We start from the raw sequence: 26,437 nt of genomic DNA on the forward strand, positions 1-26,437 counted from the left end.
TAATATAACCCAAAGTATGTAAAGAAGACAACAGTTTGAGCTCATCAGTTTTAGTAGCAATATAAATAACATGTTTATTTTTAACACAAGTGGTTGGTTCCAAAACGTGTAAAATGGATGCATCATCAACCAATTCATCTTTATCACAAGGAACATCAAGCAAATTATCATGGGACAAAGATAAATCAAGAGAGGGTTCCACTAACAATTGCTCTATAATTGCATGGTTTGTGAAAAAATTTAGTACATTAAAACAATTCTCACCTTCCGTGAGTGTAGCACCATGGACATCACCTGTGTTCTCAGTAGGAGTAATAGGTGCATTGTGAAGTGATGGTTCTGAATTTGCATGAGGTTGTGAGCTCATCATTTGCTTCCATGTCATCCTCTCGCTTATGTACATTATCCTACAGAAGGTTAGTCATAGCAAGAGGAATAACAACAGACTCTTCCTCTAAATGGCGCACCTCAGCATTTGAAGTCAAAACAGGAGGTGGATTAACAAAGGTTTCTCGCATAAGGAGTTTCATATCATTCCAAGTTTGAGGCTTATAATAACAAAAAAGAGTTCAAGTCTTTATTTAAAAGGACTAATCGCCACAGGCGAACAAGATAAGGAACTGAGGCCCTGGTTCACAGCAAGCAGCCTTGGCGGCATAGTTGCAGCAAAATGATGTCTGTTTCATGAGGAAATCAAGAACTAAACAAAACCCAAACCCTAAGGAGAGCGATGGATACTATTTATAGAGTCTTGGGTGCCACCCCCCTGGACGCGCCCCCTAATGGGCCCAAACACGATACACGGTCTAACGGACCAAAAGACGGTGTCACAGCACCCTGATAGATTCTGGACGCTGACTTGTTTCGATGATTACCATTGATTCCGAAGGTCTTTTGACATGAGACCACTTGGATTAGTTTTCTTATCAAATTAGCTTTCCAACCATATGTGGATCGTCAAAAACAGAGTCCAGATGCGTCCTGGGTGACTAGTTTAAGGCAGACTAGTCTTGGAGGCCGAGGCAGACTCGAACTTGAGTTGCTTTGTACCTCCACCTCGGGGACTCGAACCGAATTAGCCTCGGACCTCCTTCTTGACTTAGACACCTTTGCTGTCCTCCTACCCCTCCATACCATGTGCTAAACATGGTGATATGCATGGGTGTCATGTCCTCATCACCTGTCCCTCTCTCGACCATTTGTAACCCCTACTATAAACTTTTAGTGCTAGTAACATGAGCAGCAGCAATGAACTAGACGTAGAGACATTCTGCCCAAACCAGTATAAACCTCATGTCCTCTTAGCACACCATCCGAGCAAGACGCGCAATATTAGAAATTTACTAGTCGGTGGCAACTCAAAACACCGACAACGGACAACAAATTGTAACTCAATGAATCAATATGTAATACAATTGTAATTGAATGCTCAAGAGTTATAGCAACTTTACCGAGATCAATCACATTACCCTTTGAATTGTCTCCAAAGACAATATTTTCATTTGAGTGCGTCATCGGTGAATATGATCAGAACATACTCCTTTCTCCGGTCATATGATTTATACATCCACAATCAAGCACCCAACTTGATCCACCGGAGTAGTATGCCTATAAAACAAGTTTAGTTGCTAGATTTAGGTCCCCAGTTTGACTTGGGGCCTTGCATGTTAGTCACAAGGATCTTAGGAACCCAAATAAAAGTATTCCTATATATGTTGGTTTTCTTTCCAACATATTTTGCAACCACTTTTTCACTGATGTTGTTCTTCAAAACAAAGTATGATGTCAAGCTTTGTTGAGGTGCATAAGTCTTTGGTTGATAGGCATACTTGTTCTTGGTGGCCCACAATGATTCCTTAGGCTTTTGGAAAACCTATTTCTGCTGGTACACCTTCTTCTTGGGCTTAGTTTGATCAGGAGCAGAATTGGTAGCCTTCCCATTTTTGTGAGGCGTGGCACTGCCGCTCGGGGATGCTGCACACACTCATAGCCATTCACGAACCTTCTTCCATTTGTCTTGGCTCCTTTTGTGTGGCCGAGCCCATGCTTGATTGAGGGATGCCTTCCTTGCTTAAATTGTGGCCCTTTTGATTCATCATTCTTCTTATCATTGAATTGGGTCACACTCACCCACCCTTTTCCAATGATTTCATTGAGCCTAGCAATCTCCTTTATCATAGCCTCCATGTTTGTAAGGTTAGTGGAATAGGTATTCAAATCAAGATTAAAATATTTTCCATAACCTTGACTAGTGGAGGAAGTAGAGGTTTCCTTTGCCTTAGAGAGATGTGAGTTGCTATCCCAAAGAATGCCATATTTCATCTCAAGTTCTTTGTGCTTTTCATCCAAGTCATACTACTTTTTCTTGAGAGCTTTATTTGCTTTCTTTGTGATAGCATGGTCCTCTTGCTCTTTGGCCAAGGCCTTGCGCAAGGATTCCACCTCACTTCTCTTTAATGCAAGAGCTTCTTTGCTAGCAATGTAGAGATCCTCTTGTTGGATAAGAGTCTCTTCTCTAGATTCTAGCTCGGCTTAGACACTCTCTAGATTCTCCATTAGCTTAGTGATGAATAATTTGGTCTTTCCATCCAAATTTTTAGTTATCATGTTTATTTCTTCATCACTAGATTTATTATCACTAGAGCTATCACTAATATCATTACTAGAGATATCACTAGGAGGTGAAGGAGATTTGACCTTTGATTTGGATTTTACCTTCTCACGCTTTACCATGAGACAAATGTGAGGGGAGTAGTAGTCATCATCGGACATGTTGTAGAAGAGCCTTGGTGTAGGGGATGACTTGTGAATGGCAACGGTCGCAATCTTCTCATCCTCTTCACTTGTGCTCTGTTTAGTTGAGTCCCATTCATGCCCAATGTGAGCCTCCCCCATGTTCTTCTTGCTCTTCCTCCGATCGGCCTTGTCCTCTTTCTTGTATTTGTTGTCCTTGATCTTATATGGACACTTGGTAATGAAGTAATTGGTGCTACCACAATTGTAGCATGTCCTCTTTTTCTTGTTTGGAAAGTTTCTCTTCACTACCTTGTAGCCTTGCTTCTTTAGACCCTTGTGAAATCTCTTCATAAAGAGAGCAACATTATCAATCTTCTCATATTGATCATCATCATTTTCACTTTCACTTGAAGATGATGTGGTCTCTAATCTTTCTTGAACTTGCTTGCTTGCTTTGGGCTTGCTAGTTGAATCTTGTTGGTTTATCTTGGACTTTCTTGTAGAACCTTGCTTGCTTGATTTGTTGGCCTTGAGAGCTACATCTTTGATCTTGATGCCTTCTAGATTTGCTTGCGATTCTCCAAGTTTCTTCCTCTCATTCGCTTCCTCTTTGCATGTCAAAGGGCAAGATCCTCCCAAGTATATCATTTGGTGTGAAGTACTCAAACTTCTTCTTATCTCTAATTAGAGTGACTATGGTCTCATTTCTAGGTGAATAAGCTTCCAACATAATCTTAACAACTTTGTGATCATCTAGCTCATCACAACCATAGCCTCTAATCTTGCCCACCATTGTCATCAACCTATCAAACATCTCTTATGGCCCCTCTCCATCCAAGATTACAAACTAGTTGAGTTTTGACATCAACAAAACAATCCTTGCCTTTCTCACTTTATCAACCCCTTCATGTGCTAGGTGCAAAGTGTCCCATATTTGCTTGGCAACATCAACTCCAATCACTATATTATACTAATCACCATCTAAGGCACTAAGCAACACACTTGTGGCTTGACCATTGAGGTGAATGATTCTCATCTCTTCTAGTGTTGGGTTCTTGGGATCAACCAGAGACTCAAATCCATTGCAAACAATCTCCCAAATATCGGGGTGAAGGCCTATAAGATAGACTCTCATCAAGTGCTTCCACTTGGCAAAGTTAGTTTCATTGAAATGAGGTAACTTGCCCATGGGCACATTGATGAAAGACCTCCGATCATGGTTAGTCATAGGAATAGAAGAGTAGTTAAAGGATACGGTGGCATATTTGTTGTTGTCGGCCTTGCCCTTTTCTTTCTTCTCCTTCTTGTTCCCCTTTGATACTTGGTTGACTCATCATCATCTCCATCTTCGGAACTACTTGATATGCTTGATGATGTACTTATTGCCATCTCTTCTTCTTCCTTCTTCCTAGCTTCTCTTTTTTTCTTCTTGCTTCTCGCTTGAGCCTTCTTTCTTCTTTTCTTTGCTTCTTATCCTCTAACTGTTGTTCCTCCATCTTGTTCTCTCTTGCTTCTCTTTTTAGCTTTCTTGCCACCTTCCTTCTTCTATCATTCTCATTGAGAGCTCTTTTGGCATCAGTAGCCTCAAGATGTGGTAGCGTTGTGTTGCTTGCTATAGACGCGCTCAGCTCGCTGCTGTCCGTGTCGACATCCACCCGCTTCATGCCACTAGTTCCTCCTCCGAGCTCCATACCTCACGCGGTGAAGCGTATATGAGGTAACCTGCTTTGATACCACTTGTAAGATCTCTGGTTGGCCTAGAGGGGGGTGAATAGACCTATCAAAACAAACACTCAAACTTTTATCAAATTCATCCTGTGGCACAGCCGCTCTGGAGGGCGGCACTGCCGGACTAGAACAGCGGCATTGCCATACCTACAGACAACTTCGAGTCACTGTTCAAAATTAGTGAACCAAAACTTAGATCGGAGAAATTTCTCAGCCTACTACATGTATGATAGTCACAGATCAAGAGCTAAAAGTTATAGGAACAACACACATAAGTAGATCGACTAGAAACCCTAGAAATCACCTCAACTAAAAATATGAAATGCAAGTAATGTAAATCAAGCACAAGTGACACAATGATTTATCCCGTGGATTGTCTCGCCGTCCTGGTCTCACCGTCGGACGCGTGCAAGGGCTCGACGTTGACCATCTGCAGGGCTTGCTAGCGCTCGCGTGCAAGGGCCTGCAACTCAGTCGGAATAGGGATAACGGGCGCCACCCACCTGCACGAGGTGCACCAACTGTTGCCTAGGAGTGCCTCCGGCCACCTGTAAGGGCTTGTTGTCGCTGGCTGCATCTAATCCTTTTACTGAACTTTGTACTTTTATTTCTTCTGAATCTCACATCTGTAGGATCTTTGGTTGGCCTAGAGGGGGGTGAATAGGTCTGTCAAAACAAACACTCAAACTTTTATCAAATTCATCCTGAGGCACTGCTGCTCTAGAGGGCGGCACTGCCGGACCAGAACAGCGGCACTGCCGCACCTGTAGACAACTTCAAGTCACAGTTCAAAATCAGTGAACCAAAACTTAGATCGGAGAAAATTCTCAGCCTACTGCAGGTATGTTAGTCACATATCAAAAGCTAGAAGTTGTAGGAACACCACACACAAGTAGATCGACTAGAAACCCTAGAAATCACCTCAACCAACAATATAAAATGCAAGTAATGTAAATCAAGCACAAGTGACACAATGATTTATCCCGTGGTTTAGCTCGCCACCAAGGTTTGCCTACCTCCACGTTGTTGAGGTTAGCCACTAAGGTTTAGGGCTTTCCAACCCTTCCTCATTCTCAAGTCAAGAGATTTAACTCTTGAGATGAGAGGTGAGTATACTAGCTTCAAGAGATGGTTATAAACCTTCCAGGGTTGCCACACAAGTTGGCAAGCCCTACGAGCAACGCTTTAGCCGGCTAGGAGCCAAGCTCTAAGAGTAACAAACACAACCGTCGGCCAAAATGTGAATCAAGTGCCCTTTTGAGTTGGGGAATCAATGGAGCTGCTCTCTAATCGAGTTTTGGGCCCTTTTCTCTCAAGGATTGATAGGAAAATCAATGGATTTGCTTGAGGGCTCAAGGTCACTAAAGGAGGAAGAGAGAGAGATAGAGCTCCTTTTCTGTTTTGGGCGTGGTGGAATGAGCAGGAGAAAGAAGATTGTCGTTGGGGAGTAAGAGGATGGGTATAAATACCCCCTCTGCCCCAACGATCACTTAAGTGCGGCAGTGCCTCACTTCAGGTGCGGCAGTGCCTCACTTCAGGTGCGGCAGTGCCGCACCAGTCAAGACAGCAAGGGTAAGAGTGAAGTTTAGGCTGTCTTGGCTGTGAATATAAGGATGCATATGTATGTTTGAGCACTTGGTAGCATATGTTTGCTTAAGCATTGTGTCCCCCTTTATAGTATGACTTTTTCTATACTCAAATTCAAAATATAAAAGAATTTAAACCTCCTTTGAGTTTGAAGTCATCTACATTTGTAATTGGGGGCTCCTCCATTTCGTGTATCATCCTCGAATGTAAATTCACTGCTTGTCATTTCAATAAATCTCATTAGTTCTCTAATTGCGTGGTCATTATCATCAAAACCGATAATTAGGGCTTGATTGCACTTTCAACATCACAAAAAATTGAAGGATAACAGTTTAGGCTTCTCGCTATGCTGCAATATCTTGTTAGAGATCAGACCACAAGTCCACAGATACTCAAAGGTACTGAGCTCAAGAGCATGCACCCTTGATACAAGAATTGGGGTTTTGACATAGAGCATCTGGTTGTCGGCCCTGATGCAGAACGGGATCGACGTGTTTGCGGCACAAGAGTGGGGGAGAAATAAGAAATAAGCAGAGAGAAAACGGGACAACGAGAACCAGCGTGTCAAGAGGGAGGGTCGCTGCGCCCACCGCCTAGGAGAGGGAGGGAGCTGCAGGCCCAACCATCGGAGTCCACGCAAGGGGAAGCCACGTCGCCGACGCGTCGAGGGGAAAGTGCTGCGGAAGAAGCAGCTCCTCTAAGAAGCAGTTCATTTTCTTTGATTCAGAAAAGCTATTGCTGAGGCATCAATTGTACCCTCCAAATTTAATCAAAAACCAATTTTGGGTCCACATATTATTTAGTTCTGGCCCACAGCTTAAGTTCCTTCCACCTGGTTCCTCTTATTTTTAAACCATCAAATCTAGCGAAAAGGGGCTCTCGTTATTTCCTAGCGCCGTAAAATTTCACTTATATTAATACTTCATGACAATACCTTATGTAAGTTGCTGCTTTCGGTAGATTTATATGTTGAGTCGCAAAAAAAAGGTAGATTTATATGTTTTTCAAAATATTTTAATATATCTACACCAATAACTTAATTGTAACTCTATTTAATAGAAAATACTAATGTAGGCATAATATTTTGGTAGAGAAAATTCAACCCTTCCTCATTCTCAAGTCAAGAGATTTAAACCTTCCGGGGTTGCCGCACTTAAGTGATCGTTGGGGCAGAGGGGGTATTTAGGGCTTTCCAACCCTTCCTCTTTCTCAAGTCAAGAGATTTAACTCTTGAGATGAGAGGTGAGTATACTAGCTTCAAGAGATGGTTATAAACCTTCCGGGGTTGCCACACAAGTTGGCAAGCCCTACGAGCGACGCTTTAGCCGGCTAGGAGCCAAGCTCTAAGAGTAACAAACACAACCGTCGGCCAAAATGTGAATCAAGTGCCCTTTTGAGTTGGGGAATCAATGGAGCTGCTCTCTAATCGAGTTTTGGGCCCTTTTCTCTCAAGGATTGATAGGAAAATCAATGGATTTGCTTGAGGGCTCAAGGTCACTAAAGGAGGAAGAGAGAGAGATAGAGCTCCTTTTCTGTTTTGGGCGTGGTGGAATGAGCAGGAGAAAGAAGATTGCCGTTGGGGAGTAAGAGGATGGGTATAAATACCCCCTCTGCCCCAACGATCACTTAAGTGCGGCAGTGCCTCACTTCAGGTGCGGCAGTGCCTCACTTCAGGTGCGGCAGTGCCGCACCAGTCAAGACAGCAAGGGTAAGAGTGAAGTTTAGGCTGTCTTGGCTGTGAATATAAGGATGCATATGTATGTTTGAGCACTTGGTAGCATATGTTGGCTTAAGCATTGTGTCCCCCTTTATAGTATGACTTTTTCTATACTCAAATTCAAAATATAAAAGAATTTAAACCTCCTTTGAGTTTGAAGTCATCTACATTTGTAATTGGGGGCTCCTCCATTTCGTGTATCATCCTCGAATGTAAATTCACTGCTTGTCATTTCAATAAATCTCATTAGTTCTCTAATTGCGTGGTCATTATCATCAAAACCGATAATTAGGGCTTGATTGCACTTTCAACATCACAAAAAATTGAAGGATAACAGTTTAGGCTTCTCGCTATGCTGCAATATCTTGTCAGAGATCAGACCACAAGTCCATAGATACTCAAAGGTACTGAGCTCAAGAGCATGCACCCTTGATACAAAGAATTGGGGTTTTGACATAGAGCATCTGGTTGTCGGCCCTGATGCAGAACGGGATCGACGTGTTTGCGGCACAAGAGTGGGGGAGAAATAAGAAATAAGCAGAGAGAAAACGGGACAACGAGAACCAGCGTGTCAAGAGGGAGGGTCGCTGCGCCCACCGCCTAGGAGAGGGAGGGAGCTGCAGGCCCAACCATCGGAGTCCACGCAAGGGGAAGCCACGTCGCCGACGCGTCGAGGGGAAGGTGCTGCGGAAGAAGCAGCTCCTCTAAGAAGCAGTTCATTTTCTTTGATTCAGAAAAGCTATTGCTGAGGCGTCAATTGTACCCTCCAAATTTAATCAAAAACCAATTTTGGGTCCACATATTATTTAGTTCTGGCCCACAGCTTAAGTTCCTTCCACCTGGTTCCTCTTATTTTTAAACCATCAAATCTAGCGAAAAGGGGCTCTCGTTATTTCCTAGCGCCGTAAAATTTCACTTATATTAATACTTCATGACAATACCTTATGTAAGTTGCTGCTTTCGGTAGATTTATATGTTGAGTCGCAAAAAAAGGTAGATTTATATGTTTTTCAAAATATTTTAATATATCTACACCAATAACTTAATTGTAACTCTATTTAATAGAAAATACTAATGTAGGCATAATATTTTGGTAGAGAAAATTCAACATCTACCGTTGTTCTCAAGTCAAGAGATTTAAACCTTCCGGGGTTGCCGCACTTAAGTGATCGTTGGGGCAGAGGGGGTATTTAGGGCTTTCCAACCCTTCCTCATTCTCAAGTCAAGAGATTTAACTCTTGAGATGAGAGGTGAGTATACTAGCTTCAAGAGATGGTTATAAACCTTCCGGGGTTGCCACACAAGTTGGCAAGCCCTATGAGCGACGCTTTAGCCGGCTAGGAGCCAAGCTCTAAGAGTAACAAACACAACCGTTGGCCAAAATGTGAATCAAGTGCCCTTTTGAGTTGGGGAATCAATGGAGCTGCTCTCTAATCGAGTTTTGGGCCCTTTTCTCTCAAGGATTGATAGGAAAATCAATGGATTTGCTTGAGGGCTCAAGGTCACTAAAGGAGGAAGAGAGAGAGATAGAGCTCCTTTTCTGTTTTGGGCGTGGTGGAATGAGCAGGAGAAAGAAGATTGCCGTTGGGGAGTAAGAGGATGGGTATAAATACCCCCTCTGCCCCAACGATCACTTAAGTGCGACAGTGCCTCACTTCAGGTGCGGCAGTGCCGCACCAGTCAAGACAGCAAGGGTAAGAGTGAAGTTTAGGCTGTCTTGGCTGTGAATATAAGGATGCATATGTATGTTTGAGCACTTGGTAGCATATGTTGGCTTAAGCATTGTGTCCCCCTTTATAGTATGACTTTTTCTATACTCAAATTCAAAATATAAAAGAATTTAAACCTCCTTTGAGTTTGAAGTCATCTACATTTGTAATTAGGGGCTCCTCCATTTCGTGTATCATCCTCGAATGTAAATTCACTGCTTGTCATTTCAATAAATCTCATTAGTTCTCTAATTGCGTGGTCATTATCATCAAAACCGATAATTAGGGCTTGATTGCACTTTCAACATCACAAAAAATTGAAGGATAACAGTTTAGGCTTCTCGCTATGCTGCAATATCTTGTCAGAGATCAGACCACAAGTCCACAGATACTCAAAGGTACTGAGCTCAAGAGCATGCACCCTTGATACAAAGAATTGGGGTTTTGACATAGAGCATCTGGTTGTCGGCCCTGATGCAGAACGGGATCGACGTGTTTGCGGCACAAGAGTGGGGGAGAAATAAGAAATAAGCAGAGAGAAAACGGGACAACGAGAACCAGCGTGTCAAGAGGGAGGGTCGCTGCGCCCACCGCCTAGGAGAGGGAGGGAGCTGCAGGCCCAACCATCGGAGTCCATGCAAGGGGAAGCCACGTCGCCGACGCGTCGAGGGGAAGGTGCTGCGGAAGAAGCAGCTCCTCTAAGAAGCAGTTCATTTTCTTTGATTCAGAAAAGCTATTGCTGAGGCGTCAATTGTACCCTCCAAATTTAATCAAAAACCAATTTTGGGTCCACATATTATTTAGTTCTGGCCCACAGCTTAAGTTCCTTCCACCTGGTTCCTCTTATTTTTAAACCATCAAATCTAGCGAAAAGGGGCTCTCGTTATTTCCTAGCGCCGTAAAATTTCACTTATATTAATACTTCATGACAATACCTTATGTAAGTTGCTGCTTTCGGTAGATTTATATGTTGAGTCGCAAAAAAAAGGTAGATTTATATGTTTTTCAAAATATTTTAATATATCTACACCAATAACTTAATTGTAACTCTATTTAATAGAAAATACTAATGTAGGCATAATATTTTGGTAGAGAAAATTCAACATCTACCGTTGTTCTCAAGTCAAGAGATTTAAACCTTCCGGGGTTGCCGCACTTAAGTGATCGTTGGGGCAGAGGGGGTATTTAGGGCTTTCCAACCCTTCCTCATTCTCAAGTCAAGAGATTTAACTCTTGAGATGAGAGGTGAGTATACTAGCTTCAAGAGATGGTTATAAACCTTCCGGGGTTGCCACACAAGTTGGCAAGCCCTATGAGCGACGCTTTAGCCGGCTAGGAGCCAAGCTCTAAGAGTAACAAACACAACCGTCGGCCAAAATGTGAATCAAGTGCCCTTTTGAGTTGGGGAATCAATGGAGCTGCTCTCTAATCGAGTTTTGGGCCCTTTTCTCTCAAGGATTGATAGGAAAATCAATGGATTTGCTTGAGGGCTCAAGGTCACTAAAGGAGGAAGAGAGAGAGATAGAGCTCCTTTTCTGTTTTGGGCGTGGTGGAATGAGCAGGAGAAAGAAGATTGCCGTTGGGGAGTAAGAGGATGGGTATAAATACCCCCTCTGCCCCAACGATCACTTAAGTGCGGCAGTGCCTCACTTCAGGTGCGGCAGTGCCTCACTTCAGGTGCGGCAGTGCCGCACCAGTCAAGACAGCAAGGGTAAGAGTGAAGTTTAGGCTGTCTTGGCTGTGAATATAAGGATGCATATGTATGTTTGAGCACTTGGTAGCATATGTTGGCTTAAGCATTGTGTCCCCCTTTATAGTATGACTTTTTCTATACTCAAATTCAAAATATAAAAGAATTTAAACCTCCTTTGAGTTTGAAGTCATCTACATTTGTAATTGGGGGCTCCTCCATTTCGTGTATCATCCTCGAATGTAAATTCACTGCTTGTCATTTCAATAAATATCATTAGTTCTCTAATTGCGTGGTCATTATCATCAAAACCGATAATTAGGGCTTGATTGCACTTTCAACATCACAAAAAATTGAAGGATAACAGTTTAGGCTTCTCGCTATGCTGCAATATCTTGTCAGAGATCAGACCACAAGTCCACAGATACTCAAAGGTACTGAGCTCAAGAGCATGCACCCTTGATACAAAGAATTGGGGTTTTGACATAGAGCATCTGGTTGTCGGCCCTGATGCAGAACGGGATCGACGTGTTTGCGGCACAAGAGTGGGGGAGAAATAAGAAATAAGCAGAGAGAAAACGGGACAACGAGAACCAGCGTGTCAAGAGGGAGGGTCGCTGCGCCCACCGCCTAGGAGAGGGAGGGAGCTGCAGGCCCAACCATCGGAGTCCATGCAAGGGGAAGCCACGTCGCCGACGCGTCGAGGGGAAGGTGCTGCGGAAGAAGCAGCTCCTCTAAGAAGCAGTTCATTTTCTTTGATTCAGAAAAGCTATTGCTGAGGCGTCAATTGTACCCTCCAAATTTAATCAAAAACCAATTTTGGGTCCACATATTATTTAGTTCTGGCCCACAGCTTAAGTTCCTTCCACCTGGTTCCTCTTATTTTTAAACCATCAAATCTAGCGAAAAGGGGCTCTCGTTATTTCCTAGCGCCGTAAAATTTCACTTATATTAATACTTCATGACAATACCTTATGTAAGTTGCTGCTTTCGGTAGATTTATATGTTGAGTCGCAAAAAAAAGGTAGATTTATATGTTTTTCAAAATATTTTAATATATCTACACCAATAACTTAATTGTAACTCTATTTAATAGAAAATACTAATGTAGGCATAATATTTTGGTAGAGAAAATTCAACATCTACCGTTGTTCTCAAGTCAAGAGATTTAAACCTTCCGGGGTTGCCGCACTTAAGTGATCGTTGGGGCAGAGGGGGTATTTAGGGCTTTCCAACCCTTCCTCATTCTCAAGTCAAGAGATTTAACTCTTGAGATGAGAGGTGAGTATACTAGCTTCAAGAGATGGTTATAAACCTTCCGGGGTTGCCACACAAGTTGGCAAGCCCTATGAGCGACGCTTTAGCCGGCTAGGAGCCAAGCTCTAAGAGTAACAAACACAACCGTCGGCCAAAATGTGAATCAAGTGCCCTTTTGAGTTGGGGAATCAATGGAGCTGCTCTCTAATCGAGTTTTGGGCCCTTTTCTCTCAAGGATTGATAGGAAAATCAATGGATTTGCTTGAGGGCTCAAGGTCACTAAAGGAGGAAGAGAGAGAGATAGAGCTCCTTTTCTGTTTTGGGCGTGGTGGAATGAGCAGGAGAAAGAAGATTGCCGTTGGGGAGTAAGAGGATGGGTATAAATACCCCCTCTGCCCCAACGATCACTTAAGTGCGGCAGTGCCTCACTTCAGGTGCGGCAGTGCCTCACTTCAGGTGCGGCAGTGCCGCACCAGTCAAGACAGCAAGGGTAAGAGTGAAGTTTAGGCTGTCTTGGCTGTGAATATAAGGATGCATATGTATGTTTGAGCACTTGGTAGCATATGTTGGCTTAAGCATTGTGTCCCCCTTTATAGTATGACTTTTTCTATACTCAAATTCAAAATATAAAAGAATTTAAACCTCCTTTGAGTTTGAAGTCATCTACATTTGTAATTGGGGGCTCCTCCATTTCGTGTATCATCCTCGAATGTAAATTCACTGCTTGTCATTTCAATAAATCTCATTAGTTCTCTAATTGCGTGGTCATTATCATCAAAACCGATAATTAGGGCTTGATTGCACTTTCAACATCACAAAAAATTGAAGGATAACAGTTTAGGCTTCTCGCTATGCTGCAATATCTTGTCAGAGATCAGACCACAAGTCCACAGATACTCAAAGGTACTGAGCTCAAGAGCATGCACCCTTGATACAAAGAATTGGGGTTTTGACATAGAGCATCTGGTTGTCGGCCTTGATGCAGAACGGGATCGACGTGTTTGCGGCACAAGAGTGGGGGAGAAATAAGAAATAAGCAGAGAGAAAACGGGACAACGAGAACCAGCGTGTCAAGAGGGAGGGTCGCTGCGCCCACCGCCTAGGAGAGGGAGGGAGCTGCAGGCCCAACCATCGGAGTCCACGCAAGGGGAAGCCACGTCGCCGACGCGTCGAGGGGAAGGTGCTGCGGAAGAAGCAGCTCCTCTAAGAAGCAGTTCATTTTCTTTGATTCAGAAAAGCTATTGCTGAGGCATCAATTGTACCCTCCAAATTTAATCAAAAACCAATTTTGGGTCCACATATTATTTAGTTCTGGCCCACAGCTTAAGTTCCTTCCACCTGGTTCCTCTTATTTTTAAACCATCAAATCTAGCGAAAAGGGGCTCTCGTTATTTCCTAGCGCCGTAAAATTTCACTTATATTAATACTTCATGACAATACCTTATGTAAGTTGCTGCTTTCGGTAGATTTATATGTTGAGTCGCAAAAAAAAGGTAGATTTATATGTTTTTCAAAATATTTTAATATATCTACACCAATAACTTAATTGTAACTCTATTTAATAGAAAATACTAATGTAGGCATAATATTTTGGTAGAGAAAATTCAACATCTACCGTTGTTATGTCATTGTTATAAAATGGTATTTTTGAATAAAAATTATAGATTTATGGCAACTAAAAAAATCAATTTAGAATCTAGATGAAAAACTTACGGCAACTAATAAGATCAAAACTAGAGCCAAAATCTAGATTTATGACCATGACGCATGGGATACAATAGAAGATGATGTACTTAAGCTAAAGTTTTAACTAAATACGTATTAAAGAACGTAGATACATTGATTGATAACAGGATGAAAAACATTTCAACTGAAATTGATGGCATTATATTGTTGATATGCTTATCTTCAGATCTCCGCGCTGCAGAGTATCCCGCTGCGTCCATGCTCATTCCCATTATCCCAATTACTCATGTTATACGTATGTGGAGATTCCTTGCGCCATTTAAAAAAATATATATTTTCAAGAATCTCCTGAGGAGATCAGGATAACTATCGACTCAGAGATAGATGTTCCACGGTACTCCCTCTGTCTAAAAAGAAAAATCAAAGAGTGAAATAATTTAAAGTTTGATCAAAGTCATATAAAAAATACTAACATTTATTATGATATAAGGTACCTTTTGTAGTAAATCTAATAAATGTTGATACTATTTACCACTCTCTTCGTCATGTAATATAGTGCATTTTAGCATTCAGAATTTGTCTTCAAATATAGGGTCTGTTTGGCACATGTGAGCTGTTTTATTTGTCAAACACTCATTTCTAAAACAGCTTCACCTATGAAGTTGTTTTTCTCCCCCTCTCACAAAGACATGAGTTAGGATGAAGCTGAAAAAAATAGTTTATCTTAGCTCTCTCCCTCATTTCTCTCTCCTATCCATGCATGAAGCTGTTAGTGAAGCTGTTTTGTCAAACAATTTTTTCAAAACAGCTCAGCTTCATCTAAAAAGTTGCCTATTAAGCTGTTTTAAAAAAGCAGCTTTATTAGTGAAGTTGAGCGGTGTCCAACAAGCCCATAATGCATTCTTGAGGTCAAAAACTAGTTTTGTATTAAATGCTTTCTATTTATCAACCAATCACCATTAATCATGTTGATGATAGCGTCTGATTAGAAAATAAAATAAGGGTACATGCGTTTTGTATGTGCTCTGTTCTAAAATTAGAATGCACTGTAATAGGACAGAGGTAGTACAGCTAGTTTGACTCGTACAAATTAAAAAAAAACACAGGCTCCATAATTAAAAAGCATCATGCACAGACCCCATAAAAAAACACAGGCATTAGGTCATGAGAGAGTTCATATTATTCATAAACAACGGTCACCAGTAGTAGCAGCAGCATGCAAATGCAAATGGTACTGGTAGTAGTGGTACAACAAGCAGGACACGCAAGGTGACATGCCAAACCAATGGGGTAAGCTCTCTGTCCCTCCTCACCTCTCACACACATACACGGCTAAGCCAATCACGTGACGATCATCACTTACTAGTAAAACAACGACAGCATTACGTTACGAACGTTAGACTTACACCAGCAGCGGCTGCTGCAAACAAACAGAGCACTCGTTGAAAGCATGCATGGAATGGGACGGATCGGCGATGGCGGCCGCGTGGACCCGGCCGGAGAGTGCGCCGCGGCGTTCAGGAGGAGGTTGCGATGCACCCCTCCCAAACGAAAAGCGACGGGCTCAGCTGCCCGCTGCACCGGCGCATGTGCTTCATCAGCTCCTCCTTGCTGCTGTGCCGCTTCGCCGTCATCAGGAGTTTGTTCTCGCCGCACGTGGCGCCGGGGACGGCGTCGTCGCCATTGTTCGGCGGCGCGGCGGTCGCGCTCAGCGCCGAGGCCGCTGCCAGGGCCGCGACCGCTGTGGTGGTGGACCCAGTGCAGCGCCTCGGGGCTGTGGCGCTGTCGTCGATCTCGCAGGAGGTGACCGGCTCGGCGCCCACGAACTTGTTGATGACGAGCGCGGAGCGGTGCACCCGCGGGCCGCTCCCGCTGCGCGCCTGCGGCTGCGCGCTCACCTTCACCTCGACGACCGTTCCCCTGTCCACGACCTCGACCTCATCCTCCTCGTCCTCCTCGTCGGCCTGCTGCTGCTCGGTCTCCGGCTGGGCGCGGCTCCTGTCCAGCTCGTCCGAGGCGGGGGCGGGCGGCGCGGCCGTGTCCGCGAACGACAGGAGCAGGCGCCCGCCGCGGCGCTGCGCGCGGAACAGGCTTGACGACGCCACGGGGACGATCTTGACGAGCAGGCGGCCGTCCTGGCGTTCCTGCCTCATCTCCATGGTGGACTCCACCTTGCGCCGCGCCAGCGACGGAAGCGGCGGCGGGAACGCCCTGGGCGGGGCCGCGCGCGGGGCCACCTCCTCCTCCCCGCGCTCGTCGTCGGAACCCGGGCACGAGCGGTCGGTGGCGGAGCCGTCGGCGTCGGAGAAGCCGTCCGAGCCTGTTTCCGAGCCGAGGCTCTCGGTGCAGATCTCCAGACTCTTCTGCGTCAGCAGGCTGGACGAACGGCGCACGAGCGGGTGCACGTACGGCGCCTGCGCCTGCTGCCTGGGCGCTGCAGGCGGCGGCGGCTTCTGCGCCTGGATCATGTTCCATATGTCGTCCCTCTCCGCCGGTCGGTCGTCGTCGCCGCCGTGGTCCGTCTCCTTCAGCATGACGGCAGCCTTCTCGCCGCCAGCAGCGGCGACCTTGCCGCCATCGCCAGTGCCCTGATGCTCGACGGCCTGCTGGCACGGGAGGAGCTGCTGCTCGGTGGTCTCGAACACTGTCAGTGCCATGTCTCCCCTGCTTGTCCTCAGCAAGTGACACTAGCCTATAGCAAAGCTACCTGTCTCAGAAAGTGCAGCTACAGGTTCTAGAGCGCGCGTGTTTTTATACTTCGCGTGGCTTGCTTGTTAATCTTGTGCACGAGCACAGGAGGAGGCAGAGCAAACCGGAGGAAGCTGGGCACGCGGCCGCGCTATATAACCGGAACGACAGGCTGCAGGTTGCGGCGGGGAGTGGAAGGATAAGCTTTGGAGACTCTAACGCGCGTCTGGACCTTTTTTTCGCTCGTTTTGATGGTGTCTCGGATCGGTTTCTCCCGCAGACTTGTCCTTTGGCTGGGCGCTAAGGCTAAGCGAAGGAGAAGGCTCCGCGCAGCGGTGGAGGTGGAAGTGGAAGGCTTCAGGCGCTTCAGCTGGGGATCGGGGAGGTCACACGATAAGAAGAGGAACGGCGGGGGCGGGGTATTTGTAGGGGGTGGGGTGGGGGGTGTTGGTTTGCTCGGGCTCACCGGCTCAGCCTCTGCTCACCGCACATACCTTTGCCTCTGTGAGGGGCCCCTCAGTGACATATGCGCACTCCATTCGGGCATTTCACAAAAACGTTGAAAACGAAATTTTATCAAGAGAAATGTATTGTTAATTTATTGTGTATGTTCTCATCTGGAAGTGGCTCCCCTGTGGCACACACAGACACACTGTCAGCAATACAAAATGGTGAATATGATGTGGTTTATTCGTCTGTACTTTTTTTTCGTGAGACCCAATTATAGACGTAGACACTCGCATACGCGAGCGCACACTCACTTTTATAGGCACCTCTGAAGAAATGAGTTGGACCGACAAATTTCAAGACTGACGAAGTCACTATAGGCGCCTCGCTGTCGACGGACACGTCGCCTGCCACTGAAAAAATAGCGCCGTTAAATCCGAGCACACATATTAAGTCGGGGACTTGAACTTGGGTGGGCAGATTCCACCGTAAGGAATCTAACCAGCTGAACTACACTAAGAGCATCTCCAAGAATACCCAATATTTTCTTCCCCAAAACATGTAGTTTTATAACTCATAAAAAAGTATCGGAAGGAATAAAGATGGCCATCTTCAAGAGTTTCTATTAATTCACTCCTAAAATATAGAGGACAATTTTACATCAGGAATTCTATACTATTTTCAAATTATCCTAACCACTTTTATATATTTTTTCTCTTTTGTACATTTGCATCAGAAACCCTTTCCTACTCTTTATTCTTTCAACGTCCTTCCACCTTTAGATTGGCCGACAAACACGCGCAGGGAGAGAAGATACGCGCGACTCGGAAGCGCGTAACTCTACGCGGAACATGGTGACTTTTCCCAAGTTCTAAAAAGATTAGGAGAATAAATTAGGAGTTGTGTAACACCCTAGGTGTTTGGCTTCCACTAAATTGCATGTCATTTCATAAACATATGCATCATCTATGTCATCATGCCATTGTCACTGAAACATACATATGCAACATTCGCATATTCTGTTTGTTTCGTACTTGATTGTTTATGAATGGTAGTAGTGCAACATATGAATGCAACATGAATTTCTCATACCTTGAAACATGGCAACAGGGTAGTAATATGACAAATATAAAATAACAACAAGGTCATGAAACATGTGAAACATGGAATTGAAACATATGAGTGAATTGCTTGTTTTAGTTGCTTTATCACATGTGATCATTAGAAGTTGGTATAACAATTTTGTAAAGTGGTTGATTATGGTCTATTACACCTTAACTACACTTAGGTTACTTGTTGGGACATTGTTCATGTAGATCAAAATGACCAAAATGCCCTCAAGTGGAGGTTTGACTTGAATTGACCCTTGGAGTGTCACTGTTTGACTGATTCAAAAGACCAACTTAGAGACCTTGCATGGCTGTGCACTCTTTACCAAAGTTGTAGCTAATTTATTTAGGAACAAAAGTTGTTTTATGATCATTTCATGAAAATGGCTAGAACATGCTCAAACATGGCCCACAAGTCAGTATTTCATGCTGATTTTACACTTAGAAAATATTCTAAGTCATAGCTACATTTTCAGTTGCATCAAGCCCACTTTGGCTTCATGTAACTTCGAATCCACGACGATTTAGGTGTTGGTCCTTGAAAAGAAATTATAGATGGATGGTAGACCTACAATTTTCATGTACATAGTTTTTGCAAAGGGTCATTGGATTAGCCATGTTGACACGATGAAATGGCGCTGTCGGTCATAGTCGTCAAACACTGAATCGCAACGTTTCAGAAAATGGTCAGTGTCGCCATGGCCGACCGACGCAGAAGCTGTTCGCTGCGTGGCGCTCATGCGCTGCCAAAGCCTCCACGTCGCGCGTCCGAGCTCCAGAAGAAGGCCAGCGCCTGCCCAAACGCGCTCACCGCTCCATTGCCTCTCTCTCGCCTCCACAGCGCGCAGCGTCGAGCCGCAGCGGCTTCTCCGTTTCCGACCGAGCGTCGCCGTCGCCGTGCGCGCTCGCCACCGCGAAAACGCGTTGCCCAGCTCGTCTGTGGCTTCGCAGTGATCTCCTCTACCTCCTCCACCCCACCATCGATCCAATTGCACCGTGGTAAGGGCGAAATCGCAGCTTCTTTCCACCGCCGCCATGGCTGACCTCGCTGGCGTTGTTGCTCCACGCGGCCAGTCGCCACCGTGGCCTTCCCGTCCTATCTCTTTCTCGCGCTAGGTCCTAGGAGTGCTGCTGAAGCTCGTAGGGTCACCCATTCGAGCCGAAGTGTCGTAGTCTCGCCGGAGCCGGCCATGCCGTGGCCGCGCGCCACCGTGCTCGTCGCCAACCCCGGTAGCCGCGACAATAGCAGCGATTGAGGACACCGCTAGATGCGCACTGGCATGGCGAACGTTGTAGCACCGCTGACCTCGCCGGAGGAGCCACCGGCAACGAGCTACGCCGCCGTCTCCTTCTCCTCCCCTGCCTGTTTCTCTATTGCGTGGGTCCCGCGCGTCAGCCGCCGCGGCTGAGGCGGGAGCCTGGCTGGGCCGCGCCGTTTCTGGGCCGCGCCTACGCCTGCGTCACGGGCCGCCATTTCTTCGGGCCGGCCCACCAGTAGTTGAATAGGTTTTCTTATTTTGTTTTGTTTTATTATTTCACAGATTTGTGAACATATTCAAAAATATGTAGCTCTTAGATGGTAGATCCAAATGATATGGTTCTAATTTTGTTGAGTTCATGACAATGTCTAGTTTCTACTAAAAATATAATCCATGCCATGTTCTGTTATGAAAATGGGAGTTTCTATTTATCTCTTTTAATCATGCAAGAAATAGGGGTAATTATATCTTTTTTCTCGGTAGCTCCAAATGGCATGAAATTTTTATGGGGTACTGCTCATATCATGAATAGCTTGTAGTTAAATTTTCATAAATTTTGGACACTGTATGTAAGAGATAGAAAATTATCTTGTTTGCATAAGTGGATCTTGAGTGAATTTTCATAATTTTTCTATAGATCCAGTTAGGGTAAAAATTGGTGGGTGCTATTCTTATGCTAGAATGATACTAGAAAAAATAAGAAATCTGTTGCTTGACACTTGTCAATAGGGTTTCCTAATTATGCTAAAAATAGACATGCCACCTGTTATTTTGGGTACAGCAAGTTCTGCTTGTCTAATGGCTTTGAAATTTTTATGGTAGTCTATGTGAAGCATGAGATAGCTACTGTAATTTTTGTAGATTTTTATGAACAGTTTTACTATATATTGCTTTAATCACCAAATTAACTAAATAAATTGGAAAAGGATATTAAATAATTTATTTAGAAGTTAGCACTATACTTTCTAGTGTTCCTCTGGTATGTGCAACAAGTTGATAAACTTGGTTTGGTAAAATTAGGCTTTTGCATCATCATTAAATAATTAAGTTAGTAACCCTGTCATTTCTGGACAGATTCTAGGTTTACTGGAATTCGATTTGGTTAACGTAAGTATCATGCTGTGATGTTTACAATTGTTTTGTAGAGAATTTCATAAGCTTTCCAGAATGTCCTCATGCAAGTCATTTGGAATTGTAGAACTCTGGTTATGATTAAATTAAGGGACCACTTGTGTGCATATGAAACTTTAAATGTTGATTTATGTATGCCTTTATTATTTCTAAGTTTGTGGTAATGTTCCTAGGTGTTAGGCCTTTAACTAAAGATGAGCATCTTTATCTTAGGTTATGCAAGTTAGGTAAGTTGATCTTGTTCTTTAAGTTAAGTTAGATACATGCTTAAAGTGATTTGAATAGAGCTATTTTACTCGGTAAACGGGTGTCCAGTGATGCTTTCGTAAACACTTACTGTGATTCATTCATCATGAGCATCATGTCATTCCTTATGCATCCATGATATTTATCTCGTGCATCGGCATGCAATAGGTGTACCGGAGGGAGTAACACTGCTGGAATTCGAGGAACCGAGCGAGCAGCAGCAGCCGACACCGGAGGTGCAGCCTTCAGGAGAAGTGCCAGACGAGGTCGCCGTTGAGTGCCCGGATCACCGTCCTTGCAACTTTGTGAAAGGCAAGCCCCGGAGCATATTAAGCCTCCTAATTTCCGAAATGCAGTTACAGTATTATTGTTACATATATATATTGTTGCATTAAGTTTAGGTGTTGGGTGCAAACACTTGCTGCATTGGTTATCCAATCCTTGTCCAGATATTGTTACCCTGAATCCTATGTAGCTCAGGTCGCATAGTGCTTAGCCCTGCTTAAACGCGGTAGAAGTCAGGTGATTTTCTGTCACCTGCGAGATATAGGAATATACATGTGGCACGGTTGGCTATATTTGCTATCGTGGAAAAGAACCAGTCTTAATTTGAAATGAAGACCGGACGGAGGCTTGCCGGTTGCAGTGACTCCATCTGTGTCGATTAAGGACTGAATCTTAGAGCCTTTCCTGTTCATGTTGAACGCATGCCTCTCTCTTAGTTGGCCGTGTCTGAAGACCGACCGCGAAGCCGAGTAGCTCACCTCAGGCCGGGAGTCGATAAGTATAAAGTGCGCCTCGGAAGGGAGCCGTAGGCGTGAGTCCAAGGGCAGGTGATTTAAAAGTCCTGATCGTCCTGGCAGAAGGGTAATCTCTGAGAGTGCTGGCGCTGATCGAACCCGCGAATTTGGTTCCTGAGATGTTCCAAAGGTGACCCACGGCTACCCTTGCTAAGTATGCCAGGGTTTGAGTTAGGAATACCCCCTCAGCTGAGTTGTAATTCGATTCGAATCGCCGTCTCTCCCGGTTAGTGAGAACTTGACGGGCTTATCTCCAAAGTAGATACACTAAATAACTTAATGGTTCGGAAATGATGATATGATGATGACAGCCTTATTATACCTGTTATGGTTAATATTGTTTGCTCCTAATAAGTGGGTGCTCTAGTACAGGTGCTAATCTAGTGGACAGGTAAATGATGATAAGCTTGATACTAAGTTTAAATTGGTTACTATAATCATAAGCTCTTTTATGCAACTGTGTCAAGCTAGCCCACCTGAAAAGCCTTGCATGATCCTTGGTGTCTTTTATTTCTAGTTTTGACGGGTAAGTCTAGCTGAGTACTTTCTCGTACTCAGGGGTTATCTCTCACCTGTTGCAGATGACCAGTTCTACTTTGGTTGCTGCAAGTACTGCCTTCTCCCAGCTGGGGATGAAGACTAGACCGTTAGGCGCGGTCTCTACTAGTTCTCGTACCTGATAATGCTTTTGTAGGACATGACTCAGACTTGGCAATGTATTTAAAAACTATGATGTTTTGTACTAAACTATGTTGCTTCCGCACACTCAAACTTGGTTTGTAATATGTTATTTGAACTCTGATGGATGTAATTCGAATGCTACTTGTGAAATGTTGTAATGAATGATGTGTTGTATTGAATCACTACGATCTTGGTTTGTATGTCGAGAGTTGGTTGAAATCCTTCGTGATTTCCGGACTACCGGGATTATGGGAGCTTAAGTACAGGAATTTGATCGCTTCGGTGATTGTTTTTGTACTTACGTTCTTATAATTTGGTCAGTTCTGTTACAAGTTGTTGGAGAGGGGTTTTCCTCGTCTTGCTAAAAACAAAAATTAGGAAGAGATTTAGGGCGTCTGTACTTATCAAGGTCTTGTATATAAGTAGCTTGACATTTTCTCGAGCCGTCGCACAGATTGCTGGAACGAGGTGGCGTACAGGGAAATTCCTTGTCTGAATTGGGGCTTTGGCTTGTTGCTGGCTAATTCGAACAGAAATTTCTCGGTCAATACATTTGTGTAGCGACGTGGCACTACTGCTGCTACTGATCATGGTCTTTGTAGTAGTAGGTTTAAGGGGTGAAAGGAAGAAATGGAAGAAAGAAAACGGGCCAGCAAATTGTTTAGCTGCATTTGTCACTTAGAACAGATCAGACGTATGGCGTAGATGCTCGCAATTTCCAAGAGCGTATCATGCGTATGCGCCGCCACCTTGACAATCATTTGGGGGCCATTCCTTCATCGTTCTTCAGTAATTTTAAAAGGCCTATTTGATAGAGTTTCGTCTGATTCTAATAATTCTCTGTAGAAAGTGACTTTGATGAGAAGTGCTTCTTTATGATTCTCTAGGTAAATTATATATGAAAAATAATTCCATATTGGGAAGTGAATCAAGAGTAGTTCTTTAAGCTCATAGACCACGTGTCATTTCTGGACGGATGGAGTACTGTTTGGTAGAGCTCACAGACCCTGACCTTTGTATATATGTACTACGGTTCCTGCGTAGAGAAGTAGCTTCAATTTGGGTAACCACCAAAAAAAAATCGGGTAACCACGCACCACCCTGGTTTTGAACGGCTTCTGCGTGAGTATAATCAAGTGCCGAATTGACTCTCTTAATGATACACGTGCATGGCTTGAGAAGACGACAGAAGTAGCTAATACGGAGTAGGAACGTTCGTCCATCAATCCAATTCTCCTAATCTCTTATACCTTACGATAAAATTCCGTTCCTGGCATATGCAGCGTCTGGCTCTGAGCATACGACGCTAGCTAGCGCCGTGCGTGCGAGACAAATGCCCGATTAGCGCGCAGCACAGAAGGATCCAAGCCACGGTGGCGCTGCCGAGCAGCTCCCGGAATAGAGCCTTGTCCCCACGCACTGCAACGCCGCAACGTTCGCCCTGCCATGCCGCAACGTTCGCCCTGCCACGCTGCGAATCCTCCTGCCGCCGCCGCTTGCAGCTGTTCAGTGCAGGGCGCTGAGCCGGGGGCGGCGTGATTCACCCGATCCGGCTCGCCCGTCCCAGCGCGGGCGGGCGGCGGCGCGGCGCTTCCTCCGCGCGCGAGCGTGTCGATCGTGTAACCCCGCTCCACGCATCCTCCACACGCGAGCGGGCGGAGCGGTGGACACATCGGCGGGCCGCGGGCCACGAGTGACAGGTGGGACGGACGGACAACGAGGAGAGTTGGGTGGCGGAGTGGTTGCGCTGAGCAGCTACTGTTTCTTCGGTTCATTTTCTGGAAGTTGGCGGGGCTACGGCTACGCTGCGGCTGGTTCGCCCGGATGCCGACGCGCGACGCTTCACGCCAAACCCCGGCGCCTAGCTCGCGGGTCGCGCAATGCAACGTGCCTACCGGTGGCGCCTGAGCTGGTGTGCAGTCGTGCCCGGCGTGTTGCCAACGGCCGTGAGCCGTGGCCGGCCACGGCCAGAGCGCGCTCCGCCGTCCGTTCCGTGCGCGCCTATGCCGCCTGCCGGCCTTTCCTAGCTCCATTACGGACGGGACGGAGATGGAAAAATGTGTGCTAGCGCTAGCTAGTGCAGCCTTCGCCGACCCTTCCCGCTTTGCCACATTTGTCGAAAGCATTGTTAGTCTTGTCCTTACCATTACCATCGTGCATCCCCCCACATGGCAACACAAACCGTGCAACTTCCTTGTGCACTTTCACAAGCAGAGGGGTGGTGGAAGAACAAACAGGTTTCTGAAATCTGTATGCGCCGGTTGCTCTCGATACTCGTCAAACCCCAAATCCCGTGACCCCAAATTGGCGAGCAACCAACGTAAGGCCCTGAAGAACCGAGAAAGGCAACACGCGATCTGCGCGCCTTAGTCCATCTCTTAAGATTTTTATCTGGCCTCTGGAAAAGCTTTTGCGACCCTCCTGCGTTCTTACTTCTTACACGTGGGAGAGTTGGCGCACCTCCACGCCCGTAGCTGAAATGGAGGACGTCATTAGCTTACTCATGTGGTGATGTCAGTATGCCACTTGTTCAAGGACTTGTTTAGATTTGCAAGTGTCTAGCTAGCACTCGAGCGTTTTATCGGTTGGGAGAACTCGTTTTTTTTTCACTGCTCTTCTTCCATCTCGCCCCACGCCGCGGTGGCCTTCTCCTTCTCCTCCCCCCTCCTTCTTCCGCGGTGAACTTCGGCCAAACGCCCCCGCCCCTACCTGGCCTGGCCGCCTTCGCCGCCGCCAGGACACGAACGCCGCCCCGCCACCGTCGCCACCACTTGGCCGGCCCGCCCCCCCCCCCCCCCCCCCCCCCCCCCCGCCGATTTCCCATTTCCCCAAGGCCGACGGATTTAGAGAAGAAGAGAGGGAGAGGCCAGAGAGAGAGAGAGAGGGCGCACGGGCAAGGAGAAATCGAGTGTCCAACACTCGGTTGTTGCATAACATTTCTCTTAGATTTACATCATTCTATGTTTGTTGGAGTGGAGTTGAGGTGAAAATTTGTTAATTTTTTACCTCAGTACATATGGATAGAGATAGGTACGTGTTTGCACCAAAATTTGGCAAAGCTCTTTAAAGGAAGGAATCGGCCGATGTGCTCACCAGCCAAGAAATATTCTTTAATTTGGGAAAAGAGGTATGAAGTCCAAGTGCTCCACACGTGAAGATATATATGGAAAAACAAGAGAAGCAAGAAGATCAAGGAAAATGCGCACGTCATGACTTGAGACAATTATTATAATATATCCTCATGCACGGTGATTGTTATGTTGGGCCACGTTTCAATCCAAGCTCAACATCACAAAGTTGCCTTGGATAATTAATTCGGATTAAATAATCAGAGTCCAGGTGCCGCCGGCGTAAATGAAAAAAAAATAAAAAGGGAGGAGGATTAAAGGAAGAAAAGCAGAGTCGATTAATCTGGCATAATCTCTGATGACCTCGGACTCTTGTTGGTTGGTATAAACGGATAAGCGTGAGGTGTATGTGCATGAAAATATCCCCAGATGAATGCATACGAGAAGGAAAAGAAATATTATTTATTTAGGAAGAGCATGACGCCCAGGCATATATCGCAGAGAGGGCAGAGCAAAGGAGCACAGAGGGGTATCAAACTTGGACTCTGTTGTTTGGCAAGATTGCACGGCAAGCCCAAGATTACCACGTGATGCATGCATTGTTCCAGTGGAGATTGGCAGGCATATTGTACAAATACGCGTACACAGTAGATGCAAGGATATGGCAAGAAAAGGCGTCGGTCAAGAAGGCTTCATTAGCGAGGACTTTAAATAAGGGAACTAGAGTTCATGTATTTTTGTATTTCCTATCGTTTTCTTAGGTAACAGAGGTCCTTAGTCTAGGATATAAATATGTACCCCTGACTATTGTAAAAGATATCCACACATTAACCAAAATTAGTCTTTATTTTTTTCGGCTTCACGTCAACCCTTAGGAGTAGGAGTAATGTAGCTTTTC

The 26,437-nt window shown here is 45.1% G+C and overlaps 2 protein-coding genes across 2 annotated transcripts in view; both read right to left on the reverse strand.

Moving 5' to 3' along the window:
- Positions 1 to 26,437, reverse strand: part of LOC136534151 (uncharacterized) — a 167,484-nt gene that overhangs the window by 132,469 nt on the left and 8,578 nt on the right. The window lies entirely within an intron of this gene.
- On the reverse strand, positions 15,273 to 17,175 carry LOC136540219 (protein FAF-like, chloroplastic). The gene has a single exon (XM_066532224.1). It carries the CDS (start codon positions 16,765 to 16,767, stop codon positions 15,628 to 15,630), a length of 1,140 nt encoding a protein of 379 aa, XP_066388321.1. The 5' UTR covers positions 16,768 to 17,175; the 3' UTR covers positions 15,273 to 15,627.

This window comes from Miscanthus floridulus, chromosome 2 (assembly GCF_019320115.1).
Source record: "Miscanthus floridulus cultivar M001 chromosome 2, ASM1932011v1, whole genome shotgun sequence".
Lineage (NCBI taxonomy): Eukaryota > Viridiplantae > Streptophyta > Magnoliopsida > Poales > Poaceae > Miscanthus > Miscanthus floridulus.

Bases quoted from the DNA above. Each gene is read 5' to 3' on its own strand.
- LOC136540219 (XM_066532224.1), bottom strand. From the start codon at position 16,767: ATGGCACTGACAGTGTTCGAGACCACCGAGCAGCAGCTCCTCCCGTGC.